Source organism: Crocodylus siamensis, chromosome 3 (assembly GCF_052110815.1).
Source record: "Crocodylus siamensis isolate JL-2025a chromosome 3, ASM5211081v1, whole genome shotgun sequence".
NCBI lineage: Eukaryota > Metazoa > Chordata > Crocodylia > Crocodylidae > Crocodylus > Crocodylus siamensis.
This window is the reverse complement of record NC_143397.1, coordinates 82,253,981-82,274,885: the sequence shown is the minus strand read 5'-3', so window position 1 is coordinate 82,274,885 and position 20,905 is coordinate 82,253,981. Positions and strand designations below refer to the sequence as shown.

Below are 20,905 nucleotides of genomic sequence, written 5' to 3'. Positions count from 1 at the left end.
CAATAGGCACCATTCTTGCCACTGACATGATAACCAAGTTTAATGCTTTGCAGCCCTCCAGAGCAGTGCTGTTTCAACTGACTGTAGATTGATGCAATGCACTCCCTAACCCTGGGACTCTTATCTACTGCCATATTCAAACTATTTAATCATTTGACATATAAATCCAGTACTTGCACTGGCTGTTTTCCTTCAGCAATTAAAAATATTTAAAAACCAGCTTTTCATACCTAATTAATAATTCAACCTCTTACAGATCCTTCCACCTGAAAGTAACTCTTCTTTTATTTACCATCTCCTTTTAAAACCCTTCAGTATACCAAGGACTTAAAATTGAAAAAGGCCTTTTGACATTCTTTTGTTGACTGTGCCAATGAATTAAACATTACAGAAGGAGCAAGCACAAAAATTTCAAGTACTGTACAAGCACTTCTGGCAACTGGTTCACAAAGACTGAACAAATAGGATACAAGACTATCATTCATGTGTTGAGTTAATTCCACGTCTGGTTGTACTCTTTAATCAACTGCACAGCTTTAGAACAAGATGGATTTTTCGTTTCTTTGTTTTTTTATCGTATCCTCATTTAATCCAAAATGGCCCCTGGAAAAGACTTATTCACATATCAGGGTGATAGGTAGAGAACCTGGGTTCTGATGTGGTAAGGTTTGACATTTTGCCATTTGAATGTCGTTCCCCTCCACCCTGGTCTCTACAGTGTTTTGCTTCACAGGCAAATGCTGCTAATATTAAAGCTGCCTCCTAATTGGAAAGGATCACTTAATGTATTAAACAGTTTTGGGGGAAGGATAGGGATTAGGCAGTTGAATATGGTAGTATGGTACATAGTATGAATATAGTACATCCCTACCTATTTGAGAATATGTGGTATAAGCGAGATGGTGCCCCCCTCCTTATTTTTTTTCTAAAGATATATTGGCCTGCCTTCCCTGAGCAAGTGTGGCAATTTGTCCTAATAACTCATCAGCCACATTAGATGCTCAAGCAGGTATTTTCTTAAGCCTCACAGTCTTGTATGTTCTGCAAGACTGTGAATATATCTGTTGGTTCAATACAGCCCTAACAGTACAGTGTAGAAACCATACCAGAAAAGAAAAGGAGGTAATTTATGTATCAGTTCAGCGTATAGCTGAACTGTAAATGTAAAGAGTTTTATACTGCTTCTGTCTTGACATACAGAATGGGGTAAAAGCCAGAGTCTTGAATCATGGGAGAATCTAGGGACTGGGGTCAGAAACTGGAGGTCTTGAGTCTGAAATTAATATGGGGGCCACAGTCCAGATACAGCGGTCAAAACAAGAATCTCAGGGTGCTGAGGACAACCTGGCCTAAGGCAAGAACGCAGTCTGGGCTAAGGCAGGATCAAGGGCAAGAACTGAAGACTATTTACAGGGTCCAGGCTTTTTAACTAGTGTAAACAAGGACTGAACAGATGACGTATTTTTATGCTAAGTGTAAGTCACAGGCTGGCAATTTTTATAAGCCATGAGTTAGAAAAACCCAGCCCTGTCCAGAGTAGGCTGGTGGCTTTGGGGGAGTGTCAACAGTGGGGAGGGGAAGCGGGGGATAGCAGGGGCATGCACCCATGCCAGGGCCAGACTGCTGTTTCTGTCTGCATCCCAAACTCTTTGGCTGGTGCACAAGTGCAGTTTTCAGCTGGAGGGGAGCAGTACCAGCTGGGAAGCTACATATTCACTGCTGCTCTTTCTCCCTACACCCTGGCTGCAGCAGCTGCATCATGGGCTCAGCTGGAAGCTGCCTAGCCCTGGCTCAGTTCCCCAGTGGCTGAAGGCTGCACTTACACTGCAGCTGGGCAGAGGGGGCAGGGAGAGGTGGAAGCAATGCGGGCACAGGTTCTGCCTGCCTGACCCTAGTGCATCTCCTTACTGCCCAGCCCCAGCACAGTTAGAGGCAAAGCCCTCTGGCCCTGCAGGTCAGATCTGGCTCTCGGGCAGTATGTTGCCAACTGCTGGCATAAATTTATTTGAATCGAATTTAGAATTCCCTGGGAAAAAACAAGGCTAAAACTAGAGAGGTGTAACTTGTATCAGTGTAGTCCCATCTGTCCACAGCTTATCTTCTGGTCGTTATTTGCTTAAGGCGATCAAACTGCTACATCCTCCCTTCTCAGCTAACAGTGAAGCACCAGAATAGTACCAACTGCATGCACCAGACCCCAGACAGCTGCATGTCTTTCCTCGCTGGATCTTGGCATAATTCACATCAATGTGAAAAAGGTGTTTGTGTAGGGTAGGAATTGGAGATCCAGCAGACTCTGGGGTACAAGGCTGAGGCAGGTTCTAGGAACCAGGACTGGAGACAAGCGGGGTTCAGAAGTTGCTGAAGGAGAAGATATTGTTGCACAGCTGCTTAACCCCATATTTAATGATGCCCAATCAGGCAAGCAAGCTGAACAGACAGGCTGCTTGGTCCCCTGTGAGATGTAATGTATTCATCTGGGTCTGTAGTGTTGTAGTGAACTTGTTTCTACACCATCTGGGGAGACTTCACTCTTACAGAAGGCTACCTCATTTTAAAAAAAATCAATGTGGTGGACATGCAGCCTTTTGTATAGACTCATTCTGAGCTGTATACTGGCTCTGCATTAGACTTAGGAGTGTGCTATGGCTGAGTCTCATTAAGTTCTCCAGTATCTTTTATGACAGAAACCCAGACTGGATGATGATGGTGGTGGTTGAAAGAATATCACTGTTGGTTAGTACCATCATTGTTGTATTACACAGCTGGCACTAGCTTTGGGTACTTTGGCTCTTATGAACAGCAGAGTACTCAATTTTCCTTATTTTAGCACTGTTTCTTTATATCCTCCTTCCTCTTTCCCTTCCAGCAGTCATCTCCTTTTGTAATGGGAATTTGAAGTTAAAAACAGAGACAATTACAAATATCCCACACTGATAGAATGCTCCTTGGAGTGGGTGCTCAGAAGTGATACAAGATGCATTTTTGGTTCTCTGTGGCTTCAGTGACAGAAAAAAGCTAGCAAATTTGTTTAAGGACAGAACTGTGAATTAAAATAGGCTATGTTAGCAGAAATATATTTGATTGGTCTGCTGTTTTAGTATTTTAAAACTCAGCTTCAGCTCTGAATAAAAATCTTCTGAACAGGGAAATCTGTACTCCAAAGGTATTGGAGAGCAAAACACTTCACTTACCATTAGAAGGTTGCATAAGCACATAATGAAATGTCTCAGATTATGCACAGAGAGCTAGATTGTTGTTTCCGTTACACTAATGTAAGTCCAGAGAAGTGCCCTTGCAGTTACTATGGACTTAATGCAGCAGACAGAAGTGCAGCTTCTAGCTGCAACTCCGAACGATTTTGCAAAGTGTGGCCCCAGACCATTACCCAAGACCAAACAGAATTTCACTGTCAGTTTGCAGTGTGGGGGGAAGCCAGCAGCCAGATTCCCATAGCGATGGCCAGGGCTCACTGTTTTTAGAATGGGGTGGTGGGGGAAAGGCAGTAGAAGGAGCTCATTTCGGGGGCTCCCCAGCTGGTGCTGAAGGGTAGGGTGGGTGGATTGGAGCCCCTCCCCACCTAAAAACCCCAAACTGAATTCCCTCTGTTCCCTTCCTCTCCCCTACCTCCCCACTCTGACAACAGCAAAAGGCTGGGAGCTCCTGCAAAGACAAGTTACAAAAGTCACTACATTTTGAAACATCTTTATCTGATGCCTCATGCAATGAGGGGTCAGATTTTCACCTGATCGGCCACCTTTTGAAGCTGTCTGCAGTTGTGCACGTGTGTTTGGTCACAGCTACAGGTTCCCTCACTGTACATGTGTTCCTGGAAAAGGGCGCATAACTCAAATTTGCATAAAGGGAATGCACTTTACAATGCAACAAATAGGGATATGTTCCAAGACCTTGATTATACTGATGCCCAGACCCATTTCTACCACTTTTACAAAACAGTATTGGTACTCGCCAACAACAGACAGTACACATAAGTACCAAAGGCACTATCATAATGGGGATGGCAACTACAGGAACACGTGTTGTAGACAACGGACAAGGATTACAGATCCACACAGTAGGCTGTATTTTGGTGCATGTCACTCACACAAAGCAGCTGACTGAGGACTTCCACCACACTGATCGCATAAGAGTGAATTTACCTTGGCTATAACAAAATTTTGGTGTAAAAACAGTCATAGTATAAGAGTGAATTTGCACATACAGAACCTGTATAAAGCGAGGAAAACCTGTATAAACTGCTTTCTGTGGCTAGGTGGGGTGAAACTTGTCACTTCTGTCTGCACTGAAAACCAAATGTCCTCTGTTCTTTTGTTTAGTATAGCTTGATGGCATCCTTTTACAAGCTATGTGCCTACAGAAATAAATCCAATATGGATAATTTGGGGGGGGTTAACTATTTTTGACTAAATGCTACAGCCGTTTTCTTTAACAGAGAGGAACACAGAGTATTAGATGAGTAGGTCTCAGTTATTGGAGAGATCCTTGTTTGTGCTAAGGTCTGTAATGGGACTTGTGCTGGCGTGCTGTTTAGAGAACAAACCAGATCCATCTGTACCCGGCAGAGGGAAGCAAATATTCTTCCTCTTGAAATTCCCCTCAAGTTTTTTTCCTGCCTTTGAAAGAAGAAGCGACTGACCAGCTCTCCTCATTGCAGAGCTCTTCTGATGCAAATTTAAAATTGTTTTTCAAAGTTATAGACTTATAATTCAGCGCAATGAGATGTCTACCAGCTGTTTTGCAGAGCTACTTGTGGGGGGGGGGAGATATTGTCCCCCTGTCTTTACTTTACCTTTGTTGGTGCCTGGAGGCTCCACGTGCAGGCTTTGGGAGAGAAATTAGGTAGAGAAAAGACCAAATAAAAGGAAAGGATTGTCTCCTTACTGGTAGGTGTACCAGGTCTGTGGGCATAGCATAGTTTTCCCTCATCTCTGTATCATGGTTGACCCCTTTCCTTAGACGAGAACAGTTGGGGGCCAGGAATAGTTGAACACAAGTTCTTAAGAGCAGGATCTTCTTTGATCACATCTATGGAGTGAAACAGTACAAGCCCAACTTTGATGTTTTTAATACTAGAATGAATAAACCATTAGTACAGTCTTTCTGACTGAGGGGTGAGAACCTCAGGATGCCATGAAGCCCTCATGAGAGGTGCAGTGACACGGGTGTTGTCACTCCAGTGGCAACCAGGTAAAACTGCCGCACATACTCCTGCTACATTAGGGCTCTCTGATCAGCCTAAAGCAAGAAGGAGCCGGCTTAGGTTTAGACCTTCCTGGTCTGTGCCCCTTTCCTCCCTCCCTCCAAATGCTCCTTCTAGAAATAGACGCACAGGACTGTTCTGCCCATGCACTTCTGTTTCCAGGAGCATCACAACTGCACTGGGAAGGACTGTACCCCAAGAAACTTCTCCTGTCCTGCTTTAGGGTTATTGGAGAGGAACGTGCACACATGCCACAGCCTTTCCGAGGCTGGCTGTGCAGTAGGCACATGGGGCAGTTTTATCTGAAGGCAGCAGCACCTGGTTGATGAGTACTGAGGTAAGCTGAGGCAGCACCAATCGTGCTTCTCAACCCAGGGTACTGTCACATTGAAAAGTAAGTGGTGGAAGGGTGCCTTGATTCTGAAAAGACAAGGTTCTTTGGGTGAATGTGATATCTTTTATTAGACCAACTTAAATAGTTGGAGAAAAATATTAAGCAAGTTTTCTGGTTTAAAAACCCTTTGTCAGGCTGAGGAAGTTTCAGGAGTTGGTGTGTGCTCTTCCTGGATGGAATGAAAAGTAAAGAAGCCAGAGGCTGGTCTGGTAAGCATACAAGATAGGCAGTCGGTGAAGATGTAAACTGAGGAGTCAGTGGGTGAGAGACAGGCTGGGTGTGGGGGGAGAGCTGGGGGATGAATAGTGGAGAGATACCTGGACTCTGAAAAGGCTCAGAACTACTGCATGAGAAAATAGATCATGGGAGCATCCCATGGCAAGATAGATGGATTAGAATGGTTAAAAAGCCTCTTCTATCTCTAATCACTGTGATTCTGATCAGCCTTCTGAAAAGGAAGTGTCTTAAGAAACAGTACAACCTTGTAAGGACTTTTGTTTAGGGTTGTAAAATATCTGTGGTTACAACTGTCCGTATTTGTGCTAATTAGTGGTTGTTTTGTGAGCATGCTAAAGAAGAAGTGAATCTGATAACAAAGCTTCCATAAGCATCTGAGTGTAGAGTACCTTAGTGAAAATTATCTGTCACTGTCAAATCATTTTTTTCACACATTATCAGTGGCAGTTTAAAACTCTTTTAGGGGTAAAAATGATTAAACAAAAATGGGCTTTAAGCTAATAGGATAACTATTTTTTTGTCAGAAACAGTTGTGAAAAAAATCACTGGATGTAGAGGCACAATGCCAAATGCCCTGAAAAGAGTAGATTTAGAGTAGTAATTACCTACTGGTTCAATAGGAATTACAAGATCACAAAACAAATTACTATTATTAACTAAAGTATTTCTTCTTGCATCAAGTTGTCATCCTGTTTCAATGTCTAATCTGATCTTGCATTATGGATATGAGCTAGTTACATTTTTCATGGCACTAGGCAGGTGGATATTTCTCTGATTTTTTGCTTTAGCTTCTGTTCAGTCTCCAAAATGGGATTAAGACTTGTAGTCCCCTTTATGACAAAAAAAAAAACCCTATACAACGTACATGTGTCATTACTATGTAGTGTATAAAAGGATGTGAAAGTGCTGCGTTTGGAACAAAAGGAACAGTGGGAGCGTCATAGGAAGGTGCTGAGCTAGTCACCGTATAGTTATAGCTGGTGTTAGCTGGAGTTGGTGTCATTTATATTCATAACTGCAGTTCTATTGTATAATATTTTAATAAAATACCCTTTTTGGTTTCTTCCCCCACATACATTCAGAAATGGCCTTAAGATCAATTATGAAAAATCTGATTGTAGCAGAAAGTTGTATTTCAGGTACAGTAACTAACCACCTGCTGAATGTAGGGTTCTGTACTAAATACCACAAATACAACAGTAAGAAGATTAAGTATAAATCTAAAACTCATTTTTAAATGCCTTAAAGGAATAGACTGAGGTCTTGTACTCTGAGAACAATGTGGGAGACCCCTGCAGAAACAAAACCTGACTAGCCTAGGGCTGGAACTGATGTATAAGGGTATTTGTTTTTCAACTAAATGTTGCACTTTTAATAAAATTATGTAGATAAGGGATTAAGGAGAAGTTTCTAGCTACAGCTAAAGATGAGAAATCTAAAGACCAGAATTCTTCAGAAAATTCACTGAGTAAGTTGAGCAGACAAATCTAAAGGTATTCATTAGTGATGCTGCTAGAGTGTAATTAAGTCCCAATATTTGTTTGGATTTCGAAGTGCATAGTACATCAACAAACCAAAATGGCGTTGGTTTTGTTTTTGAGGTCTACTCTGTTTTCAGGTGGTCAGGTTCACGCTTGTTCCATTCCTTTCAACATCACACACTGGTTAAATGTTCATTTATGAAACGTGGCTTTTCCTATTCCTGCAAGGTATACAGTCAGAAATAACAGGGTAGTTTTTATACACACAAAAACTTTTTGCAAACTGCTCGCAGATGTAAAGAACTTTTAGTGCTTTATAGGTGCCGCAAATGACAATAATTTTGCAATGATGTGGCAGTGGGAATGCATCTAAAACTGCAAATTGGTGAAAAATATACATTGTGAGGATTTAAAAACTAGGTATTAGGAGTCGGAACATAGGCACTGCTGTTCATGTAACATTGCCTTTTTAGTGGCTGCTTTCTCTTTCTTTCTCTTTTATAAATAAAAAAGGGCTTGCATAATATTAAAATTGCCCTTATTGTATGGGGAGTGCTTTCTTGTAGCTCCCATATTTCAGCTTCGCTTCAGTTCACATAAACTAGAGTTTTCATGACAGACTTTCCTATGAGTTCCCTATTCTTCAGATTTCTCCTTCTAGATCAGCCAGAAGTTTGTTTCTCCCTCTATAGGATGCGTAGATATGTATTTTTCCAGGGTTGTGTTAGAACCTGGACAAGAACACTATTGAATCATCAGTGTAGACAAGGGCTGTTATTTGTAATCTTGAATCAGCTTGTCGTAGTTAAATCTGATAGTTTTTGCTTACACTCGTACAAAGTTTTGTTGAGTATTTTTCAATAATAAACTCTGATATGTTATACTTTATCAATGCTAGAGTATGTTGCACAGAGAGCCCAAACCCAGTGCGGCTGTAGGCTGCTTACAAAAGAATTTGCTTTGTATACCTCCAACCTACAAGATGCTGCAGGTCTGCCACTGTGGCAGCTCTCATCCTTTTCACTGCTCCATCTGTGCAAGTGATTCAAACCTTAAGTGTCTCAGTATCATTCCTATATTTTGCCTTAGTAGCTTGACTCTGCTGGCGTAGGGTCAGGGCAGCGTGCAGTCTATTCCAACTTTGGCCACTAATCAACGTGATGCAGAGGCGTCTCATGCAAAAAGAAAAAAATGTGCAGAATGTCAATTTTACAGTTGAGAAACTGGACTGCTATCTTTTCAGAACACAAAATGATATGATAATACATGGATGTTAAATGGCTTTTTAAGGCCAGTCAGTTTTCTTTTATTACACAATGTAATTGGCTCATAAGTAGAAAAATACTTTAGTTAAAATAATATTGAGTGTTGTCTGAATGCAGGTTTTAAAGTAAAGAAAATCTATCCATTTTTTTTTTTCTCTTGGTGGTTAGCAACCTAAGGTCTGGACCCAGGATCCAGCCTGCCAGGCAGTGTCATCCAGCCCATGAAACCAAGATGTCTGTGGCAGTTCTGGGGTAGGGGATGTCAGTAGCATTTTGGCAATGAGGGAGCAGCTGCCAGATTGGAAGCAAAATGCCACCTCTGGGAGCGAGCTGCACTAATTTGGTTTACCACTCCTAAAATGTTCCCAACCCCTGCTCTATATGTTCCTTTCAGCCTATTTTGTTATTTTAAAACGTATGTACTAATAAGTGCTTTGGGGTATGAATCGTGTAGTCACGAATAAATTTAGGCTGGAAATTAAAAGCTTTCTAAGCATCAGAGCAGTGAGGTTCTGGAGTAGTCTTCAAAAGGAATTGAGGGCAGAAACTCAACTAGCTTTAAGATGGATTTGACAAGTTTATTAATGTGATTTATATCATGTAATTCACTGTGACCAAAGGTCCTTTGCAATCCTATGTTTCTGGGTTTATTGCATTAAAAAAACTGTTAAGGCCGTGGAATTGTCAACAGTCAAACTATCAAAAATGATCCTAAAATTCTTGCAGTCCCAGTGCATGTATTTTTGGTTTTGGTTTCTGGGTATGTTGTATCCAGTAGATGTGGTGTTTGGTTCAGATTTGAAAAGCAACTATTTTTTATTAAACCAATGCAGAACAATCTCATCATATCAATCCCAAAACTAAAAACAGATTTTGTGCATTATTAGGCATCCTGTTTTTCTTATATATAGGTATCAGTTGAGCACAATGTTTTATTGCTATACTTACAATGTTAAAGTAATGTGGAAGCCTTCAATCATTATAATAAAATGCATTCTAAGTATTTATGTATTTTGGTGTTTGATTTTGTTATTTTATCATGGAAAATCGGAGCTCTCCCTGCCCCCTTTGTTCACCAGGACACGGGTCCAGCTGCAGCTGTGTCTCCCCTGCCCCCCTGCTGCTCTGTGGTGCTGAGCAGCCCTGATATGCCAGTGTCCTGCCCCTGTCCATGCTGTTGCTCCTCACTCCCACCCCAGAGCCTCCCAGCCCTGACAGTGCCCCTCACTCCTGACCCACAGCCCCCTGGCCCAGCTGGTGGCCCTCTTTTCTGACTTGCTGCCCCCAGCCCCCACTCCCCGCATCCCCTGTGAGAGGAAGAGGGTGGGTGAGTGGGGAAAGGGTGATGGGCAATAGGCAATGCATGGGCAGGGCCAGAGGCACAGGCAATGTATCAGGAGGCTTAGGAGGCACGTGTGTCCGTCCCCCCCCCCCCCAAGATTTCTGTATCCACAACAGGGTGCAGGGCTGCAGCCTGGCTAGAGCAGCTCTGAGCAGGAGCTGCCTCTGTGGCCCAGCAGGCAGGACCTGGAACAGGAGGGAATGTGCCATTTTTAAGGACAAGTGAAAGTCTTGAAACTAAAACACAAGGTTCTGGGTCAACAACTCTTACTTTATTTATCTCTCTGTGCATTAGTCCCCCCCACGCATTTAGGCAGGATCATAATCTTATGTTCCTGAATATGTTACTGTAATTTTCCTTTCAACCCTTTTCTGTTGGGCTAATTAATAATATCAAGAGTTATGCTCATCTCATCCTCTGCTTCTAAAAGCAGAACTAAATTCAAATAAATTGAAACCAGGTATCTGTTATTTAAATAAAATTATGTGAGCCAGACATAAGTACAGAATAATGGCTCTGAATTATTCTTGAAAAATTATAACTTAAAAAATTAAAAGTTTTTTTTGGTTTCATTTTAGTAAGAGTTTTATCCATGTATTGCTTTGGACTGTACAAGAAAAATACTGTTCTTGCACTGAACTGACAGTCCACAGAACAGGTTTTCCCCTCTAGATAAGGAATATAAATTATCAATAATTCTAAAATTCCTAGAAACATACCATTTCTTTTTATGCTTCTTTTTAGTGGGCAGTTTGCTGTAGTGAGAAAATGCCGCGAGAAGAGCACTGGTCACCAGTATGCTGCAAAATTCATCAAGAAGCGGCGAACAAAATCCAGCCGGCGAGGAGTGAGTCGAGAAGATATTGAACGAGAAGTTAACATATTGAAAGAGATCCAGCATCCCAATGTGATAACACTGCATGATGTTTATGAGAACAAAACAGATGTCATTCTTATTCTGGAACTGTGAGTAGCTCTTGGGGGCCAAGGGTGGAAATTGTCTTTATATGTGAGAGAGCGGCTTTTCTTCAGAATAGTAATGATTTAATGAGCTTCCTGTACAACTGCAGGAGAGGGTTATTATTAAGACCTCTTTTATTTTAGGTCAGAGTTACAGCTCCTTGTCATGTATTCCCAATGAAATATACTGCACAGAAACCTGAAGTAGAATTCCATTCCAGTATGTCCTAGGTACGGTTATAACTTGCCACTTGCTATTTTGATCCACCTAAAACTACTGTAAGAGGTTAAAAAAAAAAAAGAGTAGAGAAACAAATTTTTAAAAGTCAGATTAAATGGAGGCTTGGCACATTTTGAGCCAAAACTTGCTGTTTTAAGCTGATTTAAATCTAAAGCAACACACCTGAACACATTTTTTAATATCCTGACAACTGAGAACAGAATTTGTCTAAAATCTGTTGGTAGTCTATAGCAGTGGTTTTCAAACTTTCTAAAGTCATGGAACTCTGTCATATCACTTCTTCTGCCCCAGAACCCCTCCCTCTACCCCTATCTGAAAGACTGCTGCAGTACCAGATTACCCTGCCCCAGAAATCAGCGTGTACTGCCTCCTGGTCTGCTGGGCCTTTACTCCCAATCTCTTTGCAAAACCTCAGTGATGTATTGCTGAACCCCCAGGTTGCATGGAACACAATATGAAAACCACTGGCCTACAATTCTGACAAATTGAGCTATCTTTGTGCTTGGTTTTTGGCACATTCCACATCACAGGAGGTTGGTATTAATGGTTGAGCTAAAAACTGCAAGAACTTGCTTTGGATCGTTTTGCTTCTGTTTTAAAATTCTCTGAGGTTGACATTTTGGAGGGTAAGCAAAGAACCTCTTTATGGGAATGCCAAAAAGCATTTGCTAATGAAGAGAAGCATGCACACAAACATTCTCCTTGCATTTGAGACGAGAGATGCTGCTGCAGTATGTGTTAAATTTACATTTGGAATCAGTACTTTGAACAGGGAGGTACTTGGGAAAAGTAAGGGCACATTCAGGGAGCCTGCTCTGTGTTGGATTTTCAGTGCTCAATTAGTCGAGTCATCCGGAGCCTGGAAATTGACTCACTGAGGCAGCCTTGCACATCATGTTTATCAGCGTCACCACACATCTCTGTGCTGACAAAATGGCATGGTGTGCTTTGAAATAGAACGCATCTGATGAGCTTTAGTTCAGAGTGCCCACCACCATTTTTTCAGCTTGGGAATGTGCAGCAATAATGATGCTCATGACACGCTGGCATTTTTAATTAGTGCAACTCACTAATTAAAGCACCTGGAACCGCACTAGAAACGTGTGTAAAAATGCCCTAAAGAGCTAAGTTAACTCTTTTGAAATGCAATGTTGAACTTGTATGTGTGTTTATGTTTGTGTCTATTCTTACTTCAGTAAAGTAAAGGCTAAACTAAAAGGTTCTGTGACTTTAGGGAGCTGCTATATACTACCAACAAATTTTATGCAAATTCTTTTTTCAGACATATAAAAAGAGTTCAGTTGTGTTACTTTAGAGTTAAACCATGGGTGTTTATATTCAAATTACAGTTTCATGGTGGTGATGACTACTATAAAGATAATGACATGAAGGTTGATAACATTACTGGTCAGTTTAACTAAGATTCTGCACACCAATCTTCTGCTTATTGGGGTCAGAAATGAATTTTACCCCATGGTCAGATTGGTATGGATGGTGGGGATTTTTGCCATATGCTGTAGTGGGGGGTGTGGCCCTCTACCCAGGACCTCCTGAGTGTATATTGGCAACATTTTATAGAAGTGGACATTAGTTGCTGTGGTTCCCCTGCTTGTCTTGTGGCAGTTTAAGGTGTTAGGTTTATGTTGTGTCAAGGTTGAGGATAGTCTTACATAGAGTTTAGATTTACGGTTCTCTGAAATGGCTTAGATAGAAGGATCCTGCTTCAGGTAGGGAGTTGGACTAGATAGCCTCTGGAGCCCTACTTCCAGCCCTATTTCTCTATGACTCTATAGTCTCGAAGCATAAATTCTTTAAATTTTAGGATGTTCATCAAATGAGAGTATGGGGAATTTTCAGCAAAGCCACGTCATTTGGAAGCTGACACCAAGATCTTGGACAGGGTCTTGTTTTGGCAATTTTGTCCCTCCTTAAAGCTGAATGTGTTTCTCTGCTTACTAGTCTACATATGTAAACTGTTAGTTTCTCCCTTACTTTGTATTTATATACTTTAGTACTCTACCTACCTGCAAGTTTGTCTATAAAACTCCATACAAGGGATTTAGAAAGGAAAACTTGAAAAGGTTGGAATTCCCACCAATATTTAGTGTAATATACACATACTATAAATCCTAGTTAACGTGTTTACCTTTTTCACGTTTCTTCTAGCTGTACATGATTGCTTATGCTATTTACCTGATTGTAGTCTTGACTGCTTTTAGTTGTGATGCTTGTCTACACTGTATTGGTAATTAAGTAGGGGTAAGTTCAAAGTAAATTAAGCTTGTAATTTCTAAAAAACACTATGCAAGATGAAAAACCTTGAAGATTTATAATTAGCATCAGAAGATCTACTGTTTCTTCCTTCATCCTGTATCCGTTAAGTGCTGCATCAGTGCAGTGTGAATACAATTGGGCTTAGTTCTTATGATTTCTTCTTAAACATCACTAATATCATCACCCTTGCTTCTCCTAGTTGGCTCAGGAAATATGCAGGGAAATAATACTGTTTGTATTGATGTGAAATCATTCTGGAGCATAAATGTATCTAGTATTCCAGTGAAGAGTCTTGGGTAATACTACACTACAATATTGTTAACACAAGGACTTTAGCATTAATTGAGAGGCTGTTTGCTTACTAGTCAAGGAATTTCATCTCTCTTGGGATTTGTTAGCTGTGACTCTTCTCACTAGCAGCTTCTTCATATAATTATCAAGTTCTGTGAAATATAAATGTTTGCAGGTACAGTGTTAAACTGCTACTAGTGTAAGACTTAAGGATCCCAAGTCTGTATCTTTTTTTAGTTTGGCTTCATCTAATATATAGGTTATGTTCAGTGTAAAGGCTTATTAGCTGCCTATTACTAAGGAGTATACCTAAATGGATGATATCCTGGGTAGATCATGGAGCCAGCCAGTATTTTCACAAGCTTATTGCAGGAGGGCCTCCCATGCCTCTGGCCGAGGGGCCCCAGTGCTCCCTTGTCCCCGCCCCCCCCCCCCCCCCCACACACACACACTGAATGGTTAAGAGGACTGTCCGTCATGAAGTCTCACCCCTTGCAGCTGATTGTTGGGGAGGGATGGGGCCTTATGACAGGTAGCCCTTTCAGCCAATCAGCAGGAAGAGACAGGAGTAGCAGGCATCTTGCATCCTTCCCTCCTTGCTGGCTTACCCCCCTTCCCTCCTTCCATGGCCAGGCAACAGTGGCCATGAGGACTGCTGGCTCACACTGGGGAGCCAGCATTTTATTTTTAGTAAGTTTTTTTTTCCAGTATGTATGTCACAGAGGTTGCCTTACTTTTCAATTCACAATCATAGAAAATTAGGCTTGGAGGTCATCTAGTCCAACTGCCCCACTTCAAAGCAGGATCATTCTCAACTAGATTATCCCAGCCAAGGCTTTGTCTATCTTGGTACAGGGGGTGGCGGGGGCTACAGCCACCCCAAAATTTGTCATAGCCCTCCCTCCCAGCACCACCGCCACCCACAGCAGCAGCCCACCCTCACTTCATTCACAGATCTTGTGGACATGTGGTGACTCCCATGCCTTCCCTGGGGTGTGCGCAGCTGCCACCCCAACTCCCTTCGCCCTGTAAGACAAGCCACTCACAGCTCTGTCCCATGCCCCTCCCTGCCCTGGCTGGGCAGCACCTGCCCCAGCCGCTGCCCCACTCCCTCCCTCACTGTGGGGGCATCATCTGCCCCCCTATGCCTTGTCCCTCCCTTGTGCCCCTTCCCCCCAACAGATTTACCAGCCATACACTGCTCTCCAAGCTGCTGGGCTGGCAGCATGCATGCTGTGGCTGCACGCACACATGCAGCATTTATCAATGACATTATTGGCCACATCAGCCAAAAAAAAAACAGTTGCTGATAAGGTCAATTTTTCTTTTATCGATGCCAATACAATATGGACCAATGTATTGATGCACCTCTACTTTTAATATGTCCTGCGCACTGATAATCAGCTAACTCTTTTAAAATGGGCAATTGACTGTAGAGGGGTAAATCCATCCCCTTACCACTATTGTATGTCAGCTGACGACTAAAGCACTTGTTTGTGGTGGTATTAGATCATGAGAAAAGAAAAAAGTGAGCAACTGACTATAACCTGAATTATTGCATTTTTTCTCCAAACAGTTTTTTTGGCATACGCTTCTCTCTTTTTGGCTCTCTTTGTCATAAATCTGGCTTGGCTAAAAATGTCAAGATGATATCGCTGAAACTGTGGAGCAAATGCTTTAAGTATAAGGTTCAGGTCTTAGGTGCAGATATTGGAGGTCTTTAGGGGTCTTCTAAACTGCCGTGTTTTATTTTAGCCTGTTGTTGTCACTTAAAGAAAGTTGGTACACTTTTTCCTCTTTTGGACCTGCATTTTTGCCTAACTGCAAACACTGAACTGAGTGGAGGGTTGTGTTGTTGTAGCAGTATTGCTCTAAGAACATATAGGCAGGCAAGGTTCTTTGGGTAGATGTGATATCTTTTATTAAAACAACTGAGTAACTGGGGAAAAAATTATTTGCAAGCTTTCAGATGCAAGCACCCTTCTTTAAGCACCGGGGTTCTTGTGCCAGAAAGCTTGCAAAGAACTTTTTTCCAACTACTCATTTGGTCTAATAAAAGAGATCATATCTGCCCAAAGAACCTGGCTTTTCTTGAGTGAAAGCATAGCCAGAAGATCAAGTGTCTAGCCCCTGCTGGACTCGGTGATCTTCTGAGGTCCCTTCTAGCCCTAATGTCTATGAAATCTATATTTGTGTATGACACACAAAGTGTGTGTGTGGGTGTGTGTGTTCCTCCTGTAATTTTACCATTTACCACTTGTCACTTAAGTAGTTAAGACTACCTGTGACCTTGTCAGGAACTGCACTGCACTCGCTTGTCTCTGTAGTAAGGACTTCCTGCAACTCTTGCTGTTGAGGCATCAAAAATATAGGCAACACAGATGTTTCACTTACAGAGCAACATGGTGTTTTCTTTCACATACGCCTCCTTTTCCTGATGTGTTAAATGACCTTAAGTGCATCCTTCTGCCTCTGCTTTCTCGCCCATATTTAATCTGACTCTTCTGTTTAGAACAAGCACATACCCCCACCCATACATTGAATCTTGGGCCTTCTCTCCAGTGTCCATGTAAATAGCAGCAAATAGCAATATTTTCTGTATTTTCTTTTGACATTTTGGAACTAATGTACTAAAATACATAAAATGTTGCTATTTAGAATAGCTCAGTAATGACACAAAGTTTGACAGAGGCACTGTTTGTTTTTTTGAGCAGTTATCGTGTGTGTGTGTGTGTGTGTGTAAGATATGGCTAATTCAATAAAAAGATGTTTTTTCCTGGACCTTCACAGCTACATCACCCCAACTCTATCTGAGGATTGCACATTGCAAAGTTAATGTATAAAATATATATTTTTTATTTCTTGCAACTGTTTTGTGCTTTGACCATGTGAAGAGCTAGAGTGGTGTGGCTGTCAATGGTTCAGAAGCAAGAGATTGTTCTGTGGTATTTTTATTAGTATAGTTGGGGGTGAGAGAGAGTGCCCTTCATATATTCAGTTGCCTTCCAAATTAGAAACACTAAATCAGATGCATTAGCTTCTTCTAGCAAGCTTTTAATTTGAAAAGGATTAAATGAAGAACTTTAACATGTAGTCTGAATATGAGAGAACTCAGTGCTTAGGATACCTCGAGTTAGTTAACCTCTTTCAAATTTAAGTCATTTCATTATGAGGCTGTTGCTGGCACTTCTGGTTTTATGTAAAGCTGTCCTTTTGGGTGTGAGAGAATTTGGTATTACAAGTACCTCCTTAACCTCACCCAAAAAAGTGTAGTCACAAGGGTGATAGACCCTAGTTCAACAGTGTTGATGGTTTATTAATTGCTTGCTTAAGTGGTTAACGGTATATACACTGGGTCCCTTCCTCTTTAATCTTACCAGGATTAGCTTTCAGTTAATAACTTGCAAATAAATTAACTTGCAGCCTAAAATTCCTCTTGCTTTTCTTGTATATAAGTGAAAGAAATTCAAAATGTTGGTTTTAACTTTATTGTATAGTCACTTAACCAGTCAGCTCCCTTGGTTACTAAAGGTCCTTTGAATTGTAAGGCTTTTAACAGACATGTAGAAAATGTTCCTCTGGAGAAGTGCAACAATCAATCAAGAACAACTAAGGGGATAGGAATGAAAGCTCCTGCATACCTATTGTGAAATAATGTTAATAGTTTGTTGGCTAGCAGTTGGAATTTGTTGACCCAATGAATGGTTTTAGAGTCACAAGGTGGAATGTGGATGTTGTGGTGTGTTGCAGCACCTAATTTGGTGGTACCTTGTATCTAGCAGAATTTACTAGGGACTTAAGGTTAGGTCTGGAAAGGGAGTTGCACATGGTGATGGTCAGCATTACCCTATCTTGCAAGTGCCTGGCCCCAGAGGGCACTGACAGATGTGGAGGGGGGGCGCACACTTTACCAGAAGTTACTTCAACCTGTTACTTCAACCTGGCTGTGCAGCATCTGTATAGATCAAGTGCTTCAGCAGGACTTTTAGGTGCTTTTAGCTAATAGCTGATTCCATCAGCTATTAGATAAAAGTGCCAAAAAAGCCCCAGTGAAGCACCTGATCTGTATGGACATTGGGAGAGCTGGGTGCAACTAACGCACTGCCTTTTCTGGGTATGTGCTGGGCACAGCGTGAGAATACCCCAAAGTTTAAAGTAAAGCACCATTTTTTTGTTTGTTTTTGTGGGTTTTTTGCATTTCTGCAAGCAGCCAAAATGAAATCCTATAGTCCACAGTTAGTCATCTGTTTGCTATACAATATACAGGTAAGAGGTAGGACAGGATGGCATTTTAGAGACTTAAGACACTTTTTTGCATGTGGAGTGGAGGGGGGAGATCAGCACTTTATGGGAACAGCTCAGAGAGCTGCTCTAATTTAAAGCGCTGCTGCATCTTGTGTATCAGTGTCCCCACACTTTAAAAATGACAGCGGGGGCATTTGAATTAAAGCTCATTTGATGAGCTTTAGTTCCAGCGCCCCCACTGTCATTTTAAGCGTGGGGGTGCTGATGCAGGAGGCTGGTGGAGCACAGTAATTGCCATGCTCCAGCAGACTCAATTAATCAAGTCTGCTTCAATGCGTTGGAATTCCAGGCTGTCAGAAACCAAAGTTACTGTCTAAGGTGTCACCCTGCCCTACTTTCTGCCTGACATCAGATGGATAATCACCTCTGTACAAAATATAGGGAGAGTTTTTAGGCACCTCAGAATTGTATTCATAAAAGCCAGCACATTGAGTAAGGCAGTGGTCTCCAACCTTTTTAAGTAGGAGATCATCTTTGACATTCAAAAGCAACCCAAGATCTACCATGTGCTGCCACCCCCCCCCACACACACACACACACCCAGCAGGTAAATCTGTGGAGAGGGAAGTGGGGTGCAGATTGAGGCAGAGGGAGAAAAAATTATTTGGGGCCGCACCGCCCCAGCAGAAAAGTCCCATGTGGCTGGGGCCCAGCCCTTCACTCCCCCACAGACTGACCTGCTGGGCTAGGGCACATGTGTGCATGTGCATGCGCGTGGGCACTCAACCCCCCCTACCTCGGCTCTGAGATCTACCAATGGATCAAGATCCACTGGTTGGTAACCACTGGAGTAAGGAAATAGCCAAGACGACATGGGAAATTCTGAAGAGAAGGATGTGTCAGAAATCCCATGCTTCTCAAATTAGACACCTACATGAAACTGCAATTTGCAGCCAGAAACTTCCTCCTAAACTTTACCATATCTTCTTGCATACAACCTGCACCTTTCTCCCAAAAAAACAACTGCTGGAAATAGAAGTGTGCATTATATGCAAAAATAATAAAAAAGTGACTGTGCCCACTTTTTTTATATAGTTACTAGTATCTAGAGCATTTATCCAGGAAATGAAAGGACTAGATTTTATACTCTCTCCCTACTCCCTTCAGCTTGAGGGGTTTCAAATTCATGTCTCCCACCTTCCAGGAAAGTCCTGTCCCCAAAAGGTAATAAGTAGCTGTGTAAATCATAGCGGAAGTTCGCCACACCTTTAATCATGCCCCAGACCCATGCACTCTGCCTTCATGTGCCACCCCCACCCCGTTGCTGAGTGGCCAAGAGGCAATTAATGCTGTAGTTTTTGCCTCACGTCCACTCAGCAGTGGGGGTGGGGAAGTGGTGGTGAACAGAGCAAAAATAAAGGTGCTGTTGCACTGCAAACTTCCACTGCAGTTTAGGTAAAACCCTAGCAGTAGGTTAGCTAGGTGGTGAGATGCTCCATCCATCTGGTTGAAACTGAACTAGAAATGCAAGATTCATGGGACCATAGAGAGAGACAGCAGGTTCCTGGGCATGACTAGCTCAGTAGCAAGGGACACCCTAGGTTGTGGTCCACCTCTCCAGGTTTGCCTATTTTTTATTAGCAGCCATTGGATAAAATGCGGCACTAGTCCTTAAGTGAAGGTGAACTTTGGAATCCAAGAAGAAGGTCCAGAGGCTTAGGTGTCAAATCTAGAAGGTCATGTAAATAGTAGTGTGTTGGGATGAGTATTTCTACTCTAAAACAGAGCAGTTACCAGGGATCTCTCAGACTATGATAAGCCTAAAAGAAACCATCTCTTGACAGAATAAACTGAAAACCATTTGGCCAGAGTTCCTTTCTAACACTGAAGCATCTCAAAATTGATATAAACCCAGACAGATTATCAAATGGAACCTTTAAGTAAAAGCTCCCATATTACCAAAGCTAGCATCAGAATTTTGCTTGTAACTCTTCTTACATATTTTACATCTCCAAATGTAGGCAGCTTTATTATAAACCTAATAGGCTGGAATTGATTTCTCCAGATAAGTCTGATTGTTTGCCATACCAAAAATCCTTAAATAATCCTTTAAAATACCGCTTAATTAATATTGAAGTATGAGCAGCATGGCACATGCTTTAGTTATGAAGTGATGCCACTGGCTTTGAAAGTTAATTGGTTCCAAGCTCCATATTTAGGTTCCATAATGACCTCCTGTGGGATCTGGCAATTAAGTCCCATTAAGAGGCCTGATAACTTGTAAAGAGTTATCCAGAATTATTCCTTCTCCACAGGTGGGATAGTTTCTTTCCCAGAGGGAGAACATATCACTTGGAAACACATCTGTATAGTTCTTTCTTAATATTCTGCTCTGAAGATTAGGCACTGCTTGTAACAAGTTTATGCAATAATATATATTTTATCATTGTGTATTTGATTTTGTGTTAATTTTATTCACCGAAATTGTGGTTATACCCTAGTATACTTTGCTCTTTTTGAACTCAAGAAAAAGGACATGCAAAGCATTTTAGAAAGTAAAGTTAATATAAGGAAATTATGGTGCATTTGGGATATAGCATGATGAGAGCCCAGCTCTACAGTACAGCAGTGCATATGGATACCATATTTTCTTAAATGTAGGTTTCCCTCACTTTATGCTGTACATGCATTTCTGGAAAATGGTGCATAACTCTAATTTGCATAAAAGGAGCCCACTTTACCATATAACAAATAGGAATATGTTGTAAGACCTCAATTGTACTGACCCCCAGACCCATTTCTACCACTTACAAATGTGGTGTTGTATTGCTGCAGCTCCAGAAGCATGGACACTAACTGCCCAGAGCGGCAGCTGTGAGCACTGCTGCTGTGCAGCTTCATGGGTCACAGCTCCCAGAGCGCTGGGCTGCAGGGGCTGGCATTACAGCCCGACC

General features: G+C 41.8%; 1 protein-coding gene across 2 annotated transcripts in view; it reads left to right on the top strand.

The window, feature by feature from the left end:
• Positions 1 to 20,905, top strand: part of DAPK1 (death associated protein kinase 1) — a 132,303-nt gene that overhangs the window by 48,168 nt on the left and 63,230 nt on the right. For both annotated transcript variants that reach the window (XM_090038616.1, XM_090038617.1), the window contains exon 3: positions 10,685 to 10,906. In XM_090038616.1, the coding sequence (XP_089894742.1) occupies positions 10,685 to 10,906 (222 nt within the window). The remainder of the gene's footprint in view (positions 1 to 10,684; positions 10,907 to 20,905) is intronic.